Source organism: Ailuropoda melanoleuca, chromosome 15 (genome assembly GCF_002007445.2).
Source record: "Ailuropoda melanoleuca isolate Jingjing chromosome 15, ASM200744v2, whole genome shotgun sequence".
NCBI lineage: Eukaryota > Metazoa > Chordata > Mammalia > Carnivora > Ursidae > Ailuropoda > Ailuropoda melanoleuca.
Window position 1 is genome coordinate 64,837,691 of NC_048232.1, and position 21,224 is coordinate 64,858,914.

A 21,224-nucleotide genomic window follows, 5' to 3' on the forward strand; every position below is an offset into this window, starting at 1 on the left:
TTAAGGAGAACCAGAATAGCCTTTACTGTAGGGCTAATTAGGCTTTACTACTGAAGTAAAACCCTTCTGAGTCTTCTTCTCAATGCGCCATGCATTGTAAAGCCTTTCCACTCTGATGGACATAATACGGGGCAATCGTACGGCTTACTTCATTTGTTTTCCTTCCTTCAAGGATCACTGCACTTCGTACTACCTGTTTTTCAGTGTCTGAACACCACTGTTTCCTATATTTAGTCTGTTTTTAGTCAAGGCCTTAGGAAAAATTCAGTCCCTCTTACTCCATCATGGCCAGAAACAGAAACTCCCAGATAATATGAATTATGGTTCTACCACCTACTATCTGTACAACCTTGGACTAATCTCTCAGTGCTTCATGAGTGTTTTTTCATAAATGAGTGTTTTCTCATTTATAAAATGGGAATAATGATTATCTAACTCCCACAGCTGAAAGAATTCAAATAAGTATATATAAAGTAATTCTCTCAATAAACGAAGTATGAATTTGTGTCTTACCCCTATGTATTTCACTTCTTCAACTTCTGCAGCTTGTCATTTACATATCTGAAATCCATTTTAAAATATCCGCTATGTTTATTACAATAATTAGTACTATGATTAATGCTGCCAGGTACTAACAGTAGTAACACCATTAATTTGAACATTTACTATGTGTCAGACTATTATGATAAATATTCTGCACATGAAGTTTCATGTTCTCAGATCTCGGTTTTTAAAATCAAGTTAGTTGATCTTTTTTTATGTTTCTACTATTCTAAGTTTCCCTTCTTCCCCTACATGCACTAGAATTAATTTTTCCTAAATTAATGATAGAATACAAAAACACTGTCATTTGTTTATATTTAGAAGAAAGTGGCACTTAAATTATTTACAAAGCTCATATTTTAATCTAATTTTGGATGTTATAGTTTCCTTTCCTTATAGCCTTATTTTCACCTAGTAAAAGAAGGAGAAAGCAATTCCCAGAACTATGTACTTGCCCCCAGACATAGTTACGGAAAGATTAGGGAATGAAATACAAGAACTGTTGGGAAATGAGCTGATGTTCATTGTGCCTTAAAAAGAATTGTACTGAGACTGAACAAGAAAATAAGGATAATAAAACACATGCTGCCAGGGCACAGGGCACCTAAAAGCAGAGCAGTCCAAATGCTGGAAGTGAGATGAAGGTGGGGGGCACAGAAACTGAAATGAGAGATGCCTTGGAACTATTTAGATCATCTAAAGTACTGACCTGACACTGAAGACTCCAGAATGCTAAATGACAGGATCATATACTCCAAAATTTTGAGTATGTGCTAACATTTATTGAATATTTACTATGTGCTAGGTACTTATATAAGTACTTTACACATACTAATTTATTAAATCTCACAGATCCATAAGATAGATACTACTGTTACCATTTTACAGATGAGGGCACTGAGGCACACAGAAGTTCAGTTCTCAATATCACATTAAATAAACATCTTCAACATTTTAAATTTTACATATAAAAAGTTTAGTTTTTGAGATAGTCTAAACTGTATCCATATAGAGAATTTTTTAAAATTCATTTTTAAGAGAGAGCAAGTGAGAGTTTGAGCAGGGGGAGGGGGTCAAAGGGAGAGGGAGAGGGAGAGGGAGAAGCAGACTCCCGCTGAGTAGGGCTCGATCCCAGGAACCCCAGCTGAGCCAAAGGTAGATGCTTAACTGACTGAGCCACCCAGGCGCTCCCATACAGAGAATTTTAATGAGTAAGATTTCACAGAGCCCTTCTAAAAGGTTTGCCAAAATCCATCCCCGAGAATTCCCACTGGGAGGTAATTTAATTTTAATTTGGGAGACTTTTGCCTATTGTAATATGTTTTATAGTACTCTGAGAAGGGTGCAAGTCAGAGAACAGGGAATATTTTCGATAAAGGAGCCATATGGGCCACCTAGAGCTTCAGAACATAACAGGACAAAATTAGGAAGTGTTTTAAGAGGTATCATAATGTCTATGATATGTGTGTCAGGATAAAAACCAAAACTTGGAAATGATTATTAGTTTTGTGCGACCAGTGTTGTAAGAAAAAAACAGCATGTGGTAACAAGGACCCAGAAAAGTTCTCCTTCCTGCAATAGGAATTTTGGCTTCTCACCAACCCCATAAAAACCAAGGTACAGGGCTGCCTGGGTGGCTGAGTCAGCTGAGTGTCAGCAGGGACTCTGCTTCTCTCTCTGCCTCTCATCCCGATTGTGCGCACTCTCTCTCTCGCTTGCTCTCTCTCAAATGAATAAATAAAATCTTTAAAGGGGGGGGGGATGCCTGGGTAGCTCAGTCGGTCAAGCTTCTGCCTTCAGCTCTGGTTATGATCCCAAGATCCTGGGATCAAAACTGGAGTTGGGCTCCCTGCTCCGTGGGGAGTCAGGAAGTCGGCTTCTCCTTCTGCCCCTCCCTCCACTTGTTCTCTCTTTCTCTCAAATAAAATCTTAGGGAAAAAACAAAACAAAACCAAGGTACGGCTCAGTTTGGAAAGCCAAACGGAATAATCTCAGGGACCAGTTATTATATGTTGTCACTCTAAAGCTTTTCATATGATACAGTGCTCACTGACCTCTCAACATCTTCATCTTCCCCACTGAATTACATTTGCTTCTTGCAGTCGTTCAGTCGACCAGTACAATCACCTATACCTAAAACTCTTTGTATTGTTCTTCATTACTATTTGCAGAATATAAAATCAGACACCAAATAACATAATGAAAACACAACAGTACCACTCTGAATAATGCCTATATATACAACTTCAGAATTTCATCTGTATGAAGTCCCAGACTTAATATGTTCTTATAACCAAATGCATTGAGAAATCATGACATTATCTTACTTATAAGATAAAGACATCTATTTTCATATATTTTTTTTAAAGATTTTATTTATTTATTTGACAGAGACAGAGACAGCCAGCGAGAGAGGGAACACAAGCAGGGGGAGTGGGAGAGGAAGAAGCAGGCTCATAGCAGAGGAGCCTGGATGTGGGGCTCGATCCCATAACGCCGGGATCACGCCCTGAGCCGAAGGCAGACGCCCAACCGCTGTGCCACCCAGGCGCCCCTCATATATTTTTAATTCAGAGTGTCATGAGGGAAATGTGAATCACTAGAGTGCTTCTCATAAAAACGCTAACAAAATCTTCCAGAATTCACTTAAGAACACAGTAAAGAACATTCAGTTATTTTATCTGTAGACGTGAAAATGCACAAGTATGGTGTGAATCATTAATGCAAGAAAAGCCAATTATTTTTAGTAAAAAGTAATATATTTTATACCAGTTTAAACTGTGAAATTAGAAGATGGCAGCAGTAGGCTTTTCTTTGAAGTTTTACTGCTGTTTCATGATCCACGATCATATCACTAAGTTCTACTGTTCTTGTGTACAGAAACTGGTGTATAAAGATAAGTGATGGAATGAAAGAACAAATACCCAATTATCTACTAATTAATATTGTTCCTGCATAATCAGGAAGTAGAAAGAAAAGAACTTTGGTCTTATCAGAAAGTTTTACTTTTCCAGCCTCTACTAATTATGGCTTCTTAGCTAGCTGTTTATCTTCAGATTTCTCCATAGGACATTTAAATTAGGAAAATTAATGATGCCAGTGACCCCTTAAAAATTTTAATGAATATTATTTGGTCTTTCATGGGTGAAAAATAGATTAGTCATCAGATTTCAGATGCAAGTTTCATTCTTTAGAAAAACAATAGAACTAAGACACTAGAGAATACAAGTAATCATTATCAGATGAACATCAACATTAGATTTTAAATGCAAAATATAAAATAAAGCACCAGCACCCTTAATCTCAGTGGTTACTCTTTAATACACTAAACCAACATTTTAGGCTGGAAATCTTTATCATTCTTATTTTTCACAAGAAAATTTTTAAATGTAATTGCTTTAACTGTCATGATAACAGTTTCAAAAACATTCATCATCATAAGGAGTATAAATTGACAGACCTCTTGACAAAATCAGTTGTTTGATGGCTCCTAATTAAAATAACCAATGATTTGAAATTGCCACAGCATACTAAAAACTCTGGGCTGGTAGTTGAGGTACCTGAGTTCTACCATAAACTTGGCTGCCAACTTTTTGTGAGACTTTGGGCAAGTTGTTTATCTTATGCTTCAAATGTCTTCATTTTAAATGGATAAAATAATACAGTCCTGCTCCATCACAGTGACTATTATAACAAGAGATTGTATGTGAATAGAGCACTTAAAGTTGTAATGAAGTTTTTAATAAAAAAGGCTATTATATTTATAGTTTTCTAGTACTGTATTACCAGTGGACTCAAATTTCCAATGCTCATATACAGCTTCTTACATATCAATCACGAAACAGTTTGCTCACTGATTAAAAACAAATATTGTGAAAATGTCTATGCTACCTAGAGCAATCTACACATTGATTGCAATCCCTATCAAAATACCATCAACTTTTTTCATAGAGCTGGAACAAATAATCCTAAAATTTGTATGGAACCAGAAAAGACCCCGAAGAGCCAGAGGAATGTTGAAAAAGAAAACCAAAACTGTGGGGCGCCTGAGTGGCACAGCGGTTAAGCGTCTGCCTTCGGCTCAGGGCATGATCCCGGCGTTATGGGATCGCCCCACATCAGGCTCCTCTGCTGTGAGCCTGCTTCTTCCTCTCCCACTCCCCCTGCTTGTGTTCCCTCTCTCACTGGCTGTCTCTATCTCTGTCAAATAAATAAATAAAATCTTTAAAAAAATTTAAAAAAAAGAAAAAACCAAAACCGGTGGCATCACAATGCCAGACTTCAGGCTATATTACAAAGTTGTAATCAGCAAGACAGTATGGTACTGGCACAAAAACAGACACACAGATCAATGGAACAGAATAGAGAATCCAGAAATGGACCCTCCACTCTATGGTCAACTAATCTTCAACAAAGCAGGAAAGAATATCCAATGGAAAAAGGACAGTCTGTTCAACAAATCGTGTTGGGAAAATTGGACAGCCACGTGCAGAAGAATGAAACTGGACCATTTTCTTACACCATACACAAAAATAGACTCAAAATGGATGAAAGACCTAAATGTGAGGCAGGAATCCATCAAAATCCTAGAAGAGAACACAGGCAGCAAGCTCTTCGTCCTTGGCCACAGCAACTTCTTGCTAGAAACATCTCCAAAGGCAAGGCAAACATGAGAACTACTGGGACTTTATCAAGATAAAAAGCTTTTGCACAGCAAAGAAAACAGTCAATAAAGCTAAAAGACAATCTACAGAATGGGAGAAGATATTTGCAAATGACATATCAGATAAAGGGCTAGTATCCAAGATCTATAAAGAACTTATCCAACTCAACACCCAAAAACCAAATAATCCCATCAAGAAATGGGCAGAAGACATGAACAGACATTTCTCCAAAGAAGACATCCAAATGGCCAACAGACATATGAAAAAATGCTCTGCATCACTTGGCATCAGGAAAATACAAATCAAAACCACAATGAGATACCACCTCACACCAGTCAGGATGGCTAGAATTAATAAGTCAGGAAACAACAAATGGTGGTGTGGATGTGGCAAAAGGGGAACCCTCTTACACAGTTGGTGGGAATTCAAGCTGGTACAGCCACTCTCCAGAGGTTCCTCAAAAAGCTGAAAACAGAGCTACCCTACAACCCAGCAACTACACTATTAGGTATTTACCCCAAAGATATAAATGTAGTGATCCGAAGGGGCACCTGCATCCCAATGTTTACAGCAGCAATGTCCACAACAGCCAAACTATGGAAACAGTGGAGATGTCCATCAACAGATGAATGAATAATATACAATGGAATATTACTCAACCATCAAAAAGGATGAAATCATACCATTTACATGGATGGAACTGGATGGTACTATGCTAAGCTAAATAAGTCAATCAGAGAAAGACAATTATATGGTTTCATGTATATGAGGAATATAAGAAACAGCACAGAGGATCATAGGGGAAGGGAGGGAAAAAATGGAATGGGAAGAAATCAGAGAAGGAGACAAACCATCAGAGACTCTTAACTATAGGAAAGAAACTGAGGGTTGCTGGAGGGGAAGAGGGTAAGGGGATGTGGTAATTGGGTGATGGACATCAAGGAGGGCATGTGATGTGATGAGCACTAGGTGTTATATACAACTGATGAATTACTGAATTCTACATCTGAAACTAAATGTTCTATACATTGGCTAATTGAATTTAAATTTAAAAAATAATAAAAAGAATAGATCAGTTTGATCCAATTAGTATTTGATAAAGAAAGGTGAGTATATTCTAATTCTTAATTCCAAATAAAGGTGATGCAATAAATACATAATGCAGATGTGTTTGTACACAGAATATTTCACATAACTATAGATACCAAGATTCTTTATTTTTTTGTGGGGTGTTTTTTTGTTTTGTTTTGTTTTGTTTTTTTACAAATTCCACTAGCATTAGAGTTCTTATTTGAATATAGCAGGACAAACCTTATTATTTCTTTCTATCCTGAAAAATCACATAAAAGTCCACAAAGAATGATAAACACAAATCTCATTTTTGGCAAAATCAGGAGATAAAACATGAGTAGAAAGGCTGCCCAAGCAGTAGAGATAGAGCAGGGGAAAATGTCGTAGGCAGCAGAGAGAAAATTCTGCAGTTGCAGATGCTGTAAAGAACAAAGTACACTTCTTGAATGTGACAGACACACCCTAAAGTATAAACCCCTTATTTCTCTCAGTAGAAGCAGGGTATGTGGGCTGATAGCCAGAGCTCTCCTGGATGTGGTTTGGTTCCAAAAAGTAGAGGTGGACTGTGCTACATAAAAAATCATATAAACAAACTACATTTGCAAGAAGAATTCTGTCTCTCTGGCTATGGAAGAAAAGAGACTGTCTATCTCCACTGACTGGGGCAATATAAAGGAACAAAAGAGGAAAAGCGAATAGCCAAAAAGAATGTTCACACACACACAAAAAAAATGTACTACAGAACAGATGAATATCATACCAAATACTTCAACATTAATTAATGAAACTTAATTATGCAATCAATTCTAACTTGGAATTTATAAAAATCATGATATTTTACTGACTAGGAGGATAAAGACTAAACTAGTATAATCACTCACCTCTGATTCATATTTTATTTTTTCTTCTTCTAAAATACGTGCAAATTCTTCTTTTTGGTGTTCAAATTCTGATTTGAGAAATGTATGTTCATAGCGAAGCTTATTATATTCAGTTCTATACTTTTCCACTTCCTAAATTAAAAGAAGGCTGTAATTTATGGCAAGTTTATAAATGAAATTTGTACTCACTCCAAAAAATCACTTTTGCAAATATAATTTTAAAGTGCATTTTGGTCAAAGCCATTCTAAAAAGCAAAAAATAAGCTTAATAGAAATATAAATAAACCCGGGAAAATTCTTATGACAAGTATCCTACATACAGAATCAGTACATTCTTGAGAAGGTGCCAATAAAGCAAATTATATTTAATTTACCTTATTTCCTCACTGATTCTCGTAATAATAAAAACAAATAGCACACATCAAAAGTTTTGACCTGTGGGCCTAATAAAATGATATTTAATAATGTAGAATACCCTTCAAAATTAGTTAAATTTTAAAAATTAACTCTATAGTAAAATATAAAATAGCCTCCTAAAAGCCAGACAGGAATTCTAAGTAGATAAAAGATTATCTGATTATTTAGTACAATAATTTAAGGTTCAATCAAGTATTACAATGATAGTTCAACATACCAGTCTAAAGAATATACGTAGCAGCAACTTTCCTGACTAACCAGGAACACATGGAAATCTCTGGTATGCTCGAATTCTGCTTACTAACACTACAAAAGTTGCTGGCACTCTAAATTCAATTAGAACTTAGGCAGTAGAGAAGATGAAGGAGACATTATTTCAGCATCCACCAGGAAATTAAGTAATAAGAACACCTTCTAAAATATTCAGCTTACTCTAAATCTTTGGTTGAAAGATTTCTCTAAGCCAGTTAACAAACCAAAAAATGGGTTTCATGATTTTATTAGAAACATACTTAAGAAAACAAACAAACAACTTTTACTTAACTTGATCACCTACCTTAGGTCTAAGTGGCTTTGTCTAAATCCAAAAACTAAATCTACTCCCAACCATAATGCTTTGGTTACCCACCAGGAGGACATTCAAAAGACGACTTTACCAAGCCAATAAGCCATTTTTAAAAGCGGATTCTACAGCTATTTTGTGCAATGTCAGTACCACTAGACTACAGCTTTCCAAAGGGGTCCATTTTGAAGGGGACAATATTCATGTGTTATGTGTAAGACCCAGTCTATTAGTTAAATAAAGTTACATATATAAATTGTCTGGCATAGTACTTAAAATACTTAATATATGTCATCTTTTCCTATTCCATTTATTAAACATTTAATCATATTATACCAACATTTCATAAGAGGAAGGAAACATTTCAGTCTGAAGGAAAATTGTAACAAATTTTTATTTTTCTGAGGTTCCATGAAATACACTCTTTCATTCCACAAATATTAACTGAGCACCAACTGTATGCTAGGAACTTAGAATCGACAGTGAACCAAACAGATAAAGGTTCCTTCTCTCATGCAACTTACATTCTAGAAATGGTAATAAAGAAAATAAAAAATAAGCACAATAAATATACAGCATATTAGAGGATGATAAGTACTAGAGAAAAATAAAAAGTAGAGCAGGGTAAATGGGGATCCTAAGGTCTAAGAAGTGATGGGAAAGGAAGCAATGTTAAATGGAGATACAGGTTGGTCAAAGTAGGCCTCATTGAAAATATGACACTTCAGCAAAGACTTAAAAGAGATGAGGAAGGGGTGCCTGGGTGGCTCAGTTAGTTAAGCATCTGACTTTGGCTCGGGTCACGATCTCAGAATCCTGGATCAAGCACCAGGTCAGACTCCCTGCTAAGCGGGGAGTCTGCTTTTCCCTCTCCCTCTGCCCCCTGCTCGTGCTCTCTCACACGCTCTCTCTCTCAAAGAAATTATTTTAAAAATCTTTAAAAAAAATAGAGAGAGAGGAGGAAGTTGGCTAAGAGATATCTGGAGAAGGATACTACTGTTCATGCCAGAAATAACAGCTACAGCAAAGACTCTTGACTTGTTTCATTCCCGGAGTGCCAAAGAAACATCAAGGAGGCCAATGTGGATGGAGGAAAGGAAGTTAGGCAGATAATGGGATCTGATCTTGTGCAGCCCTAAAAGCCACTGTAAGGACACTTGAGTTAGAAGGGGAGCTACTGCAGGGTTTCTGAGTAGGGGAATGATGCTTTTGATCAGTGATGTAAAGATAAATGCACAGTTCCTTCTATATAAATTACTTACTTCATCCAGATTCCTAAAACGTTCTCTCACTGGAGTTTCTAATTCTTGTTGTATTTGGGCTCGTAACAATTCCAACTTTTGTGGAGTTAACACCTAGTATGTAGATAAACAAAGAATTCTAAATATAAAATCACAAATATTAAAATTAAGAATTCACCAAATTTCAACACCTAATTATAATAAGATCCAATTCGTAGAAATTTCATAATATACCTAATTTTACAGTAATCATTATATAAACAGAACCATCATTTGAAACAATACATAAAGATCTCAATTTCAGGCTCCCAGATATGTCAAAAATTCCAATAACATGAGCTAAAGATAGTCACTGATTATTATTATTATTGTGACTGTTAGGAATAACTGTGTTGGCAGCTAAGGTTACCATGTTTGATATAATGGCTAATACACTATTTCCTAAAGCAATAAAAATAAAGGTGTAATAATTTGGTACACCACAGAGACTTATTCAGACTATTTTCAATCAGAAAGGCTGACTTTTACTCCAGCCACCTTATTACACTCTTATATTATAAAACTCATATTCCAAAAAGTGATTAGTATTTATTAGTATTTATTAGTATTTATGTATGCTACTGAAGGGCAAACACAGTCTTTATTCACCATGGAGTGTTCCCAACATCTCACACTACTGCCTGGCACATAGGATCACTCAATTATCAAATACTGGCTATAAAACAAACAAACAAAAACCTTGTTTGTACTTATATTAACCTCTAAAAATGAAGAGTAATATTCAGTTTAATTCATTTATTCATCAATACTCCAAACAGTCGAAAAACTTCACTGAATGAATACTTACTATATACAAAGCATTTATTTTTATTTATTTATTTGCAAGAGCACACGCGAGAAAGAGAGAGCACGCGCACAAGCAGAGGGAGTGGCAGGCAGAGGGAGAAGCAGATTCCCCACTGAGCAAAGAGCCCTCTATGGGATCCAAGCCCAAGACCCTGGGATCCTGACCTGAGCCGAAGGCAGATGCTTAACTGACTGAGTCACCCAGGTGTCCCTATACAACGCATTCTGCAACATACTAGATAATCTATATAACATGTTGTTCTAAATACCTTTCATTCATCAACTTATTTAATCCCTGCAATGATCCTCAATGTAGCTATATTATCATCTCCTTTTTTACAAAAACTAAAGCATACAAGAAGTCTAACTTTCTAAAGATCAAAAAAACTCACAAGAAGCATTTCTTGCCCCATAAGTTCATACTCTCATATGAAAAATAACATATATACAAGTAACTAAAAAAATAACCAATATAGGCTTGACAGGTAAAGACCAACAGAAAAGATATTAAATATATAAAAAGTGGCACATCAAAGGAATGGGAAAACTAAAGCTTAGGTAGAACTGGAAACTTCAGAATTTTACATTCCCTGGGGAGAAAAATGATCCTCAAAGGTAAGCTAAAGGCATTTTGGACTGAAAGGCACTAAGCACTACAGACAATTTAGAATCCTGGATCCTTGTACATTAATGCTCTCTAGATACTGTGACAATCAAGGCCATGCTGAAACATTTCCAAATGCCACTTAGGAGAGCTATATCCTGGTTGGGAACAAAAGGGGAAGACGTGGGAGCTACAAGTAGAAGATTCCTAAATATCAGGTTCATACTCTTATATTTTACTCAGTATTCAATAGTAGATACTTAAATTTTTACTTAAAATGAATGGTTATGATTACATAATTCAAACAAAGAAAATATTTTAAAAACTAAGTCTTCTTCCTTCAGTTATCCAGTTTCCCTCTTAGGAAGCAATCTTGGCTAATTTCTTATGTATCCTTCTTGAAACAATATACAAATATATAAGCATATATATATACCACTTTAAGAATGGCATCACCATATCTATATTTTAGGAAGAAGCAAGATGGATGAAAACCTTTGGTGGGAGAAAATTGGTGACTGGGGTGGGAGGAAAGGCAGTGAATGAAGCTGGGAAATCAGATAAAATGTCTTGTTATAATCTGGTTTATGATGTCAAGAGTCTGGGTGATAGAATCAAGAGTCCAAAGTGAGAAGGGGTCGTAATTAAAGAGTAATAGATAAACCTTACTCAGATCCTGTTTCAAACAAAATAACTTTAAAAATAAGCTACACTGGGGGCAACCGGGTGGCTCAGTTGGTTAAGTGTCTGCCTTCAGCTGAGGTCATGATCCCAGGATCCTAGGATGGAGCCCCAGGTCAGGAGGGAGTCTGCTTTTCCCTCTGCCCCTCCCCCCTGCTCATGCTCGCTCTCACTCTCTGGCTCACACACTCTCTCTCTCATCAATAATAATTTTTTTTAAAAAAATAAGCAAAACCATGGGAAAATTAGAGAAATGTGAACAAAAATGCAGTATTACAAGACATTAGGGAATAAGTACTTTTAGGTATGAAAATGGTATTGGGGCTATGCTTTTAAAGGAGAGATTGCCTTGATATATAATACAGATCTATACTTAAATACTAGAATTGAGATACTATGATTTGCTTCAAAATAATCCAGAAGGGTTGAAAGACAGAGCAGTGATGTCGAAGATGAAATAAGACTGACTGAGAGATGGTCAGTATAGATGGGTATGTGAGGATGCAATACAACCACCCTTTCTACTTTGGTACTTGTTTGAGATTTCTGTAATTAAAGGGTAATTAGAAATGAAAGTGGTTCCACTTCCAACAGATTGCATAATAGAGATCAGGTTTATTGTCCTGCCTAAAACAAATAAAAGAATAAACAAAAATCAAACAGTTTTCAAGACACTGGGCATAATAAAGCAACAAAGATCCCTGAGAGACAAACAACAAAGAAAATAAGCTTTGAGAATACTTCCAGGCGATGCACAGGAAGGGATATCCAGTCAGAGTCTGATGGACTCTCTGACTTAAGCAAATGGAACTACAAATCCAGGGAGAGCAGTGTGGCTAGAGTCACAAGCAGGGTAGCAGAAAAGAGCATGGCACAGAAATAAAATTATGAAGATCTGCAGAAGTTTCATTCAGAAGAGTACCCCAATCAGTGCATGCATGTAAGGAAAATATTTAATCAAGCCCAGGAAAAGAATGACCTGAAAGAATCAGATGGATGAGTAATCAGAGCTCACACAGAGCTATGAATAGTTCCTTTTCCCAAAAGCCAGACTGAAAACCTTCATTTCATTGAGAAACGAGTACTCAGAAAGTTCTCAGCAGTGGCAAGTAATGAGCACTAACATTAATCTGCCCTCACTTAACAAATCTTAAAAGCAAGACCCCAAAAGATGAAACAGTTTCCAAGTAACTGTGCCAGAACAAAGCTCAAGAATATCAGAATACAAAAATATCTAGCACCCAATATAAAATTTACAATGTCTAGCATCCAATAAAAATTTATTAGGCACGCAAAAAAGCAGGAAAATATTACCCACAATAAACAAGAAAATCAATCAACCAAAACCAACCCAGAAGTAATACAGATGTTAGAATTAGCAAAGACATTAAAACAGTTATTATAACTGAACTGCATATGTTCAAAAAGCTAGAGAAAAGATTGAACATGGTAAGGAGATATAAGGAAGTTATTAAAAAGACCTAACTTGGACTTCAAGTGTAAAAACTACAATTTCTAAGATGAAAAATATATACTACATGGGATTAATGGAAGATTAGATACTGCAGAAGAAAAAAGAACAGTGAACATGAAGACATGACAACAGATTCTACCTAAAATTCAACAAGGAGACAAAAAAGATTGAAAGTAAACAAACTGAGCATCAGTAAGCTATGGGAGAAGTTAAAGTGGCCTAATAATGGAATTCCCAAAGAAGATCAAAGAGGAGGCAGAAAAAAATATTTTCAGAAGTCACGTCCAAAAATTTTCTAAGTGTGATGAAAACTGTAAACCCAAAGACCCAAGAAACCGAATAAACCCTAAGCACCGTAAATATGAAGTACAAAGTCATGTCAATCAAATTGCTCAAATCAGCAATAAAGAGAAAATCTTAAAGGCAGCCATGAAAAAAAGACTCACTGTATACACAGAACAAAGATAAGGATGACAGCAAATTTCTTACGTGAAACAACATAAGTGAGGAGACAGAAGAGCAACATCTTTAAAGTACTAAGGGGTAAAACAGCCAACCTAGAAATCAATACTCAGCAAAACTATCTTTAAAATTAATTATTTTTAGATATATAAGGGCTGAAAACATTTATCATAGATCTTACTTTAGAAATGTTAAAGAAAGTCCTTTAGACAATAGGAAAATGGTACTAATGCAAAGTACGGACCCACACAAAGGAAAAAAAAAACTGAAGTTGGTAAACTACCCAAGAGTCTTGTAATCTACAAGGTCTCTGATAAAAAAAAAAATCTCAACAAGATTTTTTCTGTTATCTCCTAAGAATCTTATAAAAAAAAAAAAAAAGCACACACTCAGGGCGCCTGGGTGGCACAGCGGTTAAGCGTCTGCCTTTGGCTCAGGGCGTGATCCCGGCGTTATGGGATCGAGCCCCACATCAGGCTCTTCCGCTATGAGCCTGCTTCTTCCTCTCCCACTCCCCCTGCTTGTGTTCTCTCTCTCGCTGGCTGTCTCTATATCTGTCGAATGAATAAATAAATAAAATCTTAAAAAAAAAAAAAAAGCACACACACACATCAGAAAAAATCTATCTTCCTCCCAACCCCCAGCAAAGCACACAAACACCAAAGACACAGTATTAGAGGATTTTCTCCATGCCGTTTTAGGAGAAAAGTAAGCTGTCTCTTAGACTTCTAATGGAATACTGCCACCACTTGTCTCAAAAGAAACTTAGGAGAATGCTTTATCACACAACAGTCCATGTGTCATTACAATATATTAAATCTATATTACACCAACACTTGTCATGTTAATAATATAAAACAGACCACTATTTTTCAAAGAATGTTTTAATTTAAGAAGGCAGATATTGCTGTACCAGAGATTCTTAAAAAAAATAATGACAAACTGAATAATAAATTTAGCTCTGACTTCCTAGCAGGCAAATAAAATGGGAAACATACTGGGTTATATAGTTTCCATTGCCTGGCACAAAGAAAGCACACAAATTTTTGGTAAAGTAACTTAAAATTTGTAACAAATATTATCAAGTAACTCATTTTAAAAAAGGTTTTGTTAACATGGTACATAATAACAATGTAACAATAGCTAACATGTTCTATCCACTTTCTGTATCAAAGCACTGTACTAACATTGTCCAGGCACTGTCTCATTTCATCTTTTACAATCATCCTATAAGTTAGGCACTATTATTATTTCCACTCACCTCAACTACACAAGTGACACAAATATTCTTTCATTGACTATCTTTTATATCATTTTCCTATAAAAGCTAAAGGGATATTAAATCTTAGCTCAGAAAAGGCCTTTTTAGGTAGACAAGATAATACATGTATATCCTGAAAATAATCATCTTTCATAAACACTAAAATATTTCTTATTGATTCCACTTTGCTGAATTTACTTAATTTTATTCAACTCACAATTTGTACAAATTGCTAACATCCATAAAGCAAATAGCTAAATTTAGCTTCAACATGTGTACATAAATATATAGATCTTTATTTTACGTTATTTTTGCCAGATAAATACCATAGAGAAACCACTTATGTTTATCTTGAAAAAAAGAAACTTTACCAGACAAATTATGTCAGCAAACACCTGGGAAGTTATCACCTGGAGAAATGTCCAAAGTTATTTTGTGTAGATCCAAGGAACAGTGCAAGAATCAAGAGAGAGGCTACTGGGAGGATGATTTCATTTCAACATGAGAGGGAAAATAAGATACTTAACATACTCCAATCCATAAATAGTACTGGATCACTTTATAAACATTCACTAGGTTCTCTCTCACTGAAAGCACTGAAGCAGAGAATAAAGATCCCTGTGTCACAAATGTTACAAAAAAGAATTTCGCTTTGAGTAATGTATTAGTTTCCTAGAGCTACAACAACAAAATACCACAAACTGGCTATCTTAAAACAATAGAAATTTATTGCTTACAGTTGTGGAGGCTAGAAGTCCAAAATCAAGTTGTCAGCAAGGCCACACTCCCTGACGGGAAGGATCCTTCCTTGCCTCATCCTAGCTTCTGGCGGTGTGCTGCTGATCCCTGCCCTTCCTTGGCAGCTGCAGCCCTTCAGTCTCTGCTTCTGTCATGACAGGACATTCGCCCCACCTCCCTCCCTGCCCCTCGCCCTGTGTTTCTCTCTTTGTGTCTGTTCTCTTCTAAGAAGGACACCAGTCACATTGTATTAAGGGCCCATCATTCTTCGGTATGACCTCATCTTAACTAATTACATCAGCAAAGACTGTTTTCAAACAAGGTCCATTCTGAGGTACTGGGTGTTAGAAGTCCAACATATTTTTTTGACAGACACAAGTTAACTCATTACAGATATGAAACAAAGAGAGGATCATCAACTCTAAGATGCGTAAGCTTTAGGTACACATGAGACAAGAAAGAACATTGTATTACATATGAACAGAACAACAATTCCAATTCATTCATTTATTCTATTTCTTCATGTCATTCATTCAACAAATATTGGCTAATACACTATAAAATACATAAATACGGACAAATTTACTTGAGCACTGGAGACACATTGAAAAGAGCTCCTGCCTTTATGGAGCCTGCATTCAAATAAAATAAATGCCATCATTTATGAGTATCTACTATGTGTCAGACACTGTACTAAAAATATACATGTTATTTCATTAGTCCTCACAAAAACCACTGTTAACTTTTATCCTCTTTACCACATGACAAAACTAAAGCATAAAAACAGATGTTTGTTGAAGGTCATCATCTCACTGGTGAACTGACCCTTTTTTTTTTGTTATAAAAATGGCCTTTTTATCTTAAATAACACTTTATTGTCTTAAAGTAAATTTTTTATCTGATATTAATTACTCTTTCTTCAGAGTAACGTGTGGACATACTTATTTGTACAAAGCACGTACAAACAATAAGCTAAAGAAGACTATAGTTTTATATCTACAGTGCCAGAAGAATACTTTGAATTCCTTGGATGCAGTGCTCACAGATTCTCATTTCTATAGACCTCTCAATTTTTGTAAAACAAATTAACCCACCAATTCTATAGGCTTAAATTACATTTGCCTATTCAACTCATATTTCTGAGGTTTTTGTTTGTTTAAACGTCCTAAATACACCTAGGAATAAAACACCACAATAGAGGCTCCAACCCAAACTTAGTGGTGCTGGTCCCAACAATGGAAGATTTCAAAAAGATAGTGAATAACCAACTTCTAACACTGTTGTCAAAGGAATCCATGAATTGGGTGATATGCCATATTAGATGACTTGAAAAGGTAGCTTTTTATTCTTATCAACTTATGACTCCAGTATTAAAAATACCTTATTATTTGTACCAAGCAGTAGATAAACAGAAATACACAGCTGGTGTCCTTTAGAGATTAAATGAATACAGAAAAATGTAACAGCTAATATCTACTAATTTGAAATTTATTATAAGTTTGACTGGTACAACAGTTAAGTTTAGCTTTGGTCTCCTTTCTACGCAAATCAGAAATGAAATGATAGCACTATCCTTTGTTTTAGAAACTCCATTTTCCCTACACCACACACATAAATTATGTGCACATCTTGTTTTTATTGTCTTTTAAGAAGTCCCTTAAAAATAACTATCAGTCTTATCAACTATACCTCAGTAATAAAAAATTTAATAAATATCAGTCTCTTTTAGCTCAATTTCAGCTATAATACTTAAAGGAAAATTAGTAAAACTTTCTTTAAAAAAAAATTTTTTTTTAAAGATTTTATTTATTCGACAGAGAGAGACAGCCAGCGAGAGAGGGAACACCAGCAGGGGGAGTGGGAGAGGAAGAAGCAGGCTTCCAGCGGAGGAGCCTGATGTGGGGCTCGATCCCAGAATGCTGGGATCATGCCCTGAGCCGAAGGCAGACGTTTAACAACTGAGCCACCCGGGTGCCCCTAAAAAAATATTTTTAACTCTGAATATTTATCAATTCAAACTGGCCTTTCCCCGAATTATTCTGCACAGTGAAATATTTAAATCAGAACAGGTAATTTAATACAAATTTATATGAAACAACAGTTTCATGGCTAAATCCCACATGGTAGCTAACATTCCAGAATATATGAAAGAATATTAAATTATACCATGTGGACAACAGCAAAATACTCATCAAGAATGAATACAGGCAGAATTTACCAAATTTAGCAACATCTGATGACTTTTTACCATAGGGGCAAAAGGCAGGCCTCCCCAAGATGGGCTGTTTTGGCATGAAGATAATTTTGAGTTAAAAGCAATCAAAACCCAGCAGATTTAGGAAAAGCTCTACCTCCTTCTCAACTGCCTAAATTTAATTGGAAAGGAGAGCCTATACCAAGAAGAGAGCTATTAATAGAGATTCCTTTATACCTAAGAAATTTATCTGCTTAACAGGGCAACCCTAGTTTTCCAAACATCTCCTCTCACCATCCTGCTAAATGATCTTCTTTCCCTTTGTATCTGCAGACTTTGTCTGTCTCAGGATGTCATATAAGCCTACTGTTGCCCATCTTTGGAATTTCATGTTTGGGATGTCTGTATGGATTCTGCATACTTTCAAAACTAAATTTGATTTTCTCTTGTTAATCTGTCTCATGCCAATTTGATTCATAGTCCAGTTCAGGAAGACCTGGAAGGGCAGAGGAAATTTATTCCCCAATAGTACTAACTGAAATATATTTTCTTACCTGCAGTTTCATTTCTTCTAAGTCTTTAGTTTTCTCTACTAATTCCCCTCTGAGCTCTTCAAGCAGCAGCTGAAATTTTTCCTGGTGAGTCTGCTTTTCCTTTAACAGGCGCTTTAGTTCATGTTGTGACTTTATGTACTCATCTTGCAACCTGATTTTTAAAAAAAGAAAAATTCAATTTTAAGGATATCTTTTGCTTTCTAATTGCATTACTTTATGTAAAGTCAACCGACACCACGGAACAAGACCAATTTCATATATTCCATTAAATTCATAAGCCTCTTTTCTTTGTAGAGTTTAATTATTAACACTATAGTTTATTAGTACAATTTTACTTGGGGGGAAGGAAAAACACATGTAGCCACCTAGTACATTAAATTTTATGTCTTGCTACTTTCAAAGAGAGACTTATAAACCACAGCACACTTGAAGCCATGCTTAGTTTTGAAAAAAGTAATTTTAAAGCAAAAATTTCACTGTATTAAAGAAGTTTTAAATGTATATACTGCAAACTAACAAAATTATAATGTATGTTCCAGGGCAAACATTCAGACAAAAATGATTTCCTTAATAAAGCTCCTTACCTCCAAATTTAAGCAACTTACCTTGTGTGTTCAGCTTTAAGAGTCTGATAGTTAGTTTTATGATGTGCACATCGTACCCTTTCGTCAATTAACATTTTTTGGAACTCAGATTGAGAATTTGTCAGCCCGCTGTCTCCACCAGGAGGAAAAATAGTGTCCATATTCATAAGTAAGCAGTTAACCATGTAAAAGTAAGTCTAGCTTCCTGTTTGTCTTAGTGGTCTTTTCAAGGGTATCTTCCACTTCCTTCTTGGTTAGACAGACCTCAGGATGCCAAATTATACCTGCACAGAGAAATGCACTTGGTTAGTGATGAATTAAACTCCTTCAGTGTTACATTCTTTTTATCCCTTCTTGTTATTCATCTATCATTTCTATAACAAAACCCAAATTTTCAAATTTTTAAATCGTTCATAGAACAAAAAGAACAAAGTTGAATTGTACCTTAACACATTTTCTTTACTCCACACTAAGTTTCTGTGACCATCAATGTCACATCTTCAAGTATTAACCTAACTAGAATTACTGACTTTTCTGGTTTAGGTACTCCCGGATTCACAAACCGTGGCTATTCCCTAAAGCTACTGGGGTAAAGTTCATTGAATGATCCTAGTACAAAATCCATACTCTGAAATCAGAGAAAAGCCACTTAGAACTTGACAAATGGTTGGAGAAAATTATAATCTTCATAAAGATGACCTTCAGCAAGTAACTATGTGATTAATGCTACAAAGGGTCTTTTATTTGACACAAGGTGAACTATACTCACAATGCAGACTCAGATGAGAAATCAGTCAACACAAAAATGTTAATCACCTATGTGTTATGCACTGTGCTGAGAACGGGAAAGTAAATCACCTCAGCTATCCCCAAAAGCACTGATCCAGGATTATGAAAGTAACTAAATGTTTGTTATATTTAGAAGTAAAAAAAAAAAAAAAAAAAAAAAAAAGTGTTATTGTAAATAATTAAAAACAATAGTTTTCATCAAAATAATTCTGTTCCCTTTAGTTTTATTAATCTTTGTCAAGACTATTATATTTTTTCCTAATAGCATCTCCCTTAGTTATGAATCATCATGAAATACCTTCTCCTACAAGATCTTTAGCACATAAAAACCAACCATCAAATTATTCAGTCTTTCTTTTAATATTCCATTTTTGATAAATTAATGTGATGTCTGCATATTACCTAAGAAGACTTTTAAACTAAAATTGAAGTTACTTTGGTTTCCTGTCAAATCACATTTTAATAGAAGGGATATGTCTTCCAAGAAAACTTCTTGCTCATGTTAAATGTGCAACAGTGCACTGTTTGTAACAGCTGCCACAACATTATCCTATCAAAAGTACATATTTGTCAGGGAATTAACTTGATCATAAAACTGGCATGTAATTTTGACTCTGCTTTTTGACCCAAATTAATTTTTAAAAGATAGAAACATACAATAAACTTACCTCATACTAATAATACCACCAAAAGGTATTATAAGGTTTTAACTTTAATTAGCTAAAATTTTAAACTACATAAGAAAAACCAAGAGCTATCCTTCAGTCCCACTACTAATGAAACAAAGATTTCCAAGGTAAAATGGGAAATTTATTTTTTTTTTATTCCAGTTGACAGTAAATATTCTAACTCCTACTTTTAAGTGGAAGTTCGGTCCCCATGCAAATAAAATTCACTAAGACCTGGACATTTTAGAAAAACAGGGTTAAAATGACTTAAATCCTTCCCTTTTGGCACTAAAATCTACCACAAGTGCTTTTCAGGACTAATTGCAGGATATCCATTTCTCAATCACCACCACCATTGCCTTATTAACCTTAAAAAGAAAAAAAAAGTTTCTTCCTCCAGTTGGGATTGTAAAGGAGCATCCAGGTGCAAGATCAAGTACATCTCTTCCTGTTGAGTCTACAACTAACTATGAGTGGTAGGGAGTGAGAGCTCCCCTTGCTGAATCTCCCAACTCCATTTTAATGAGGCTTCCCATTATTAATTTTCACAACCTCATCTCCAAATCTAGTTCCATTGCAAACATATGTGTACTGCCCTCTGGGATCTTCCTGACTCAAAGTTATGAACTCCTGGGTTTATTCTGCCAGTAGTCATTTTCAGACTTCTCTCCTTTAGGAATATTTCAGAATCACAGAAAACTGTCCATGTCCACACAAGTCCTACCAAGGTCAGAATAAATTTTATATCTGTTTTTAGGTGTTTTACACATACATTCAGTTCTCTAGTCCAGTAGTAATCAATTTATCAATGATAATCTTGGAAAATATAGTATCCTCCAAATAGTTATCTAGTAACATAGACAGAAAGGCCTCATAAAACACAGTTCTTTCTCTGACCTTCAAAAGTGGTTCCACAATTCTATATTCAAGCTTACAAAGAATAAACTTGTATCTTTTATGTTAATTATATAAAGACACTTTTAGCTAAAA

General features: G+C 35.4%; 1 protein-coding gene across 1 annotated transcript in view; it reads right to left on the minus strand.

Annotated features, from left to right (window-relative positions):
- Positions 1-21,224, minus strand: part of CEP83 (centrosomal protein 83) — a 134,941-nt gene that overhangs the window by 61,574 nt on the left and 52,143 nt on the right. Inside the window, exons 2-5 of the mRNA XM_002921781.4 lie at positions 18,799-19,061; positions 18,194-18,344; positions 9,401-9,493; positions 7,160-7,291 (exon numbers count right to left, since the gene is read on the minus strand). Of these exons, the coding sequence (XP_002921827.2) occupies positions 7,160-7,291; positions 9,401-9,493; positions 18,194-18,344; positions 18,799-18,962 (540 nt within the window). The 5' untranslated portion in view covers positions 18,963-19,061. The remainder of the gene's footprint in view (positions 1-7,159; positions 7,292-9,400; positions 9,494-18,193; positions 18,345-18,798; positions 19,062-21,224) is intronic.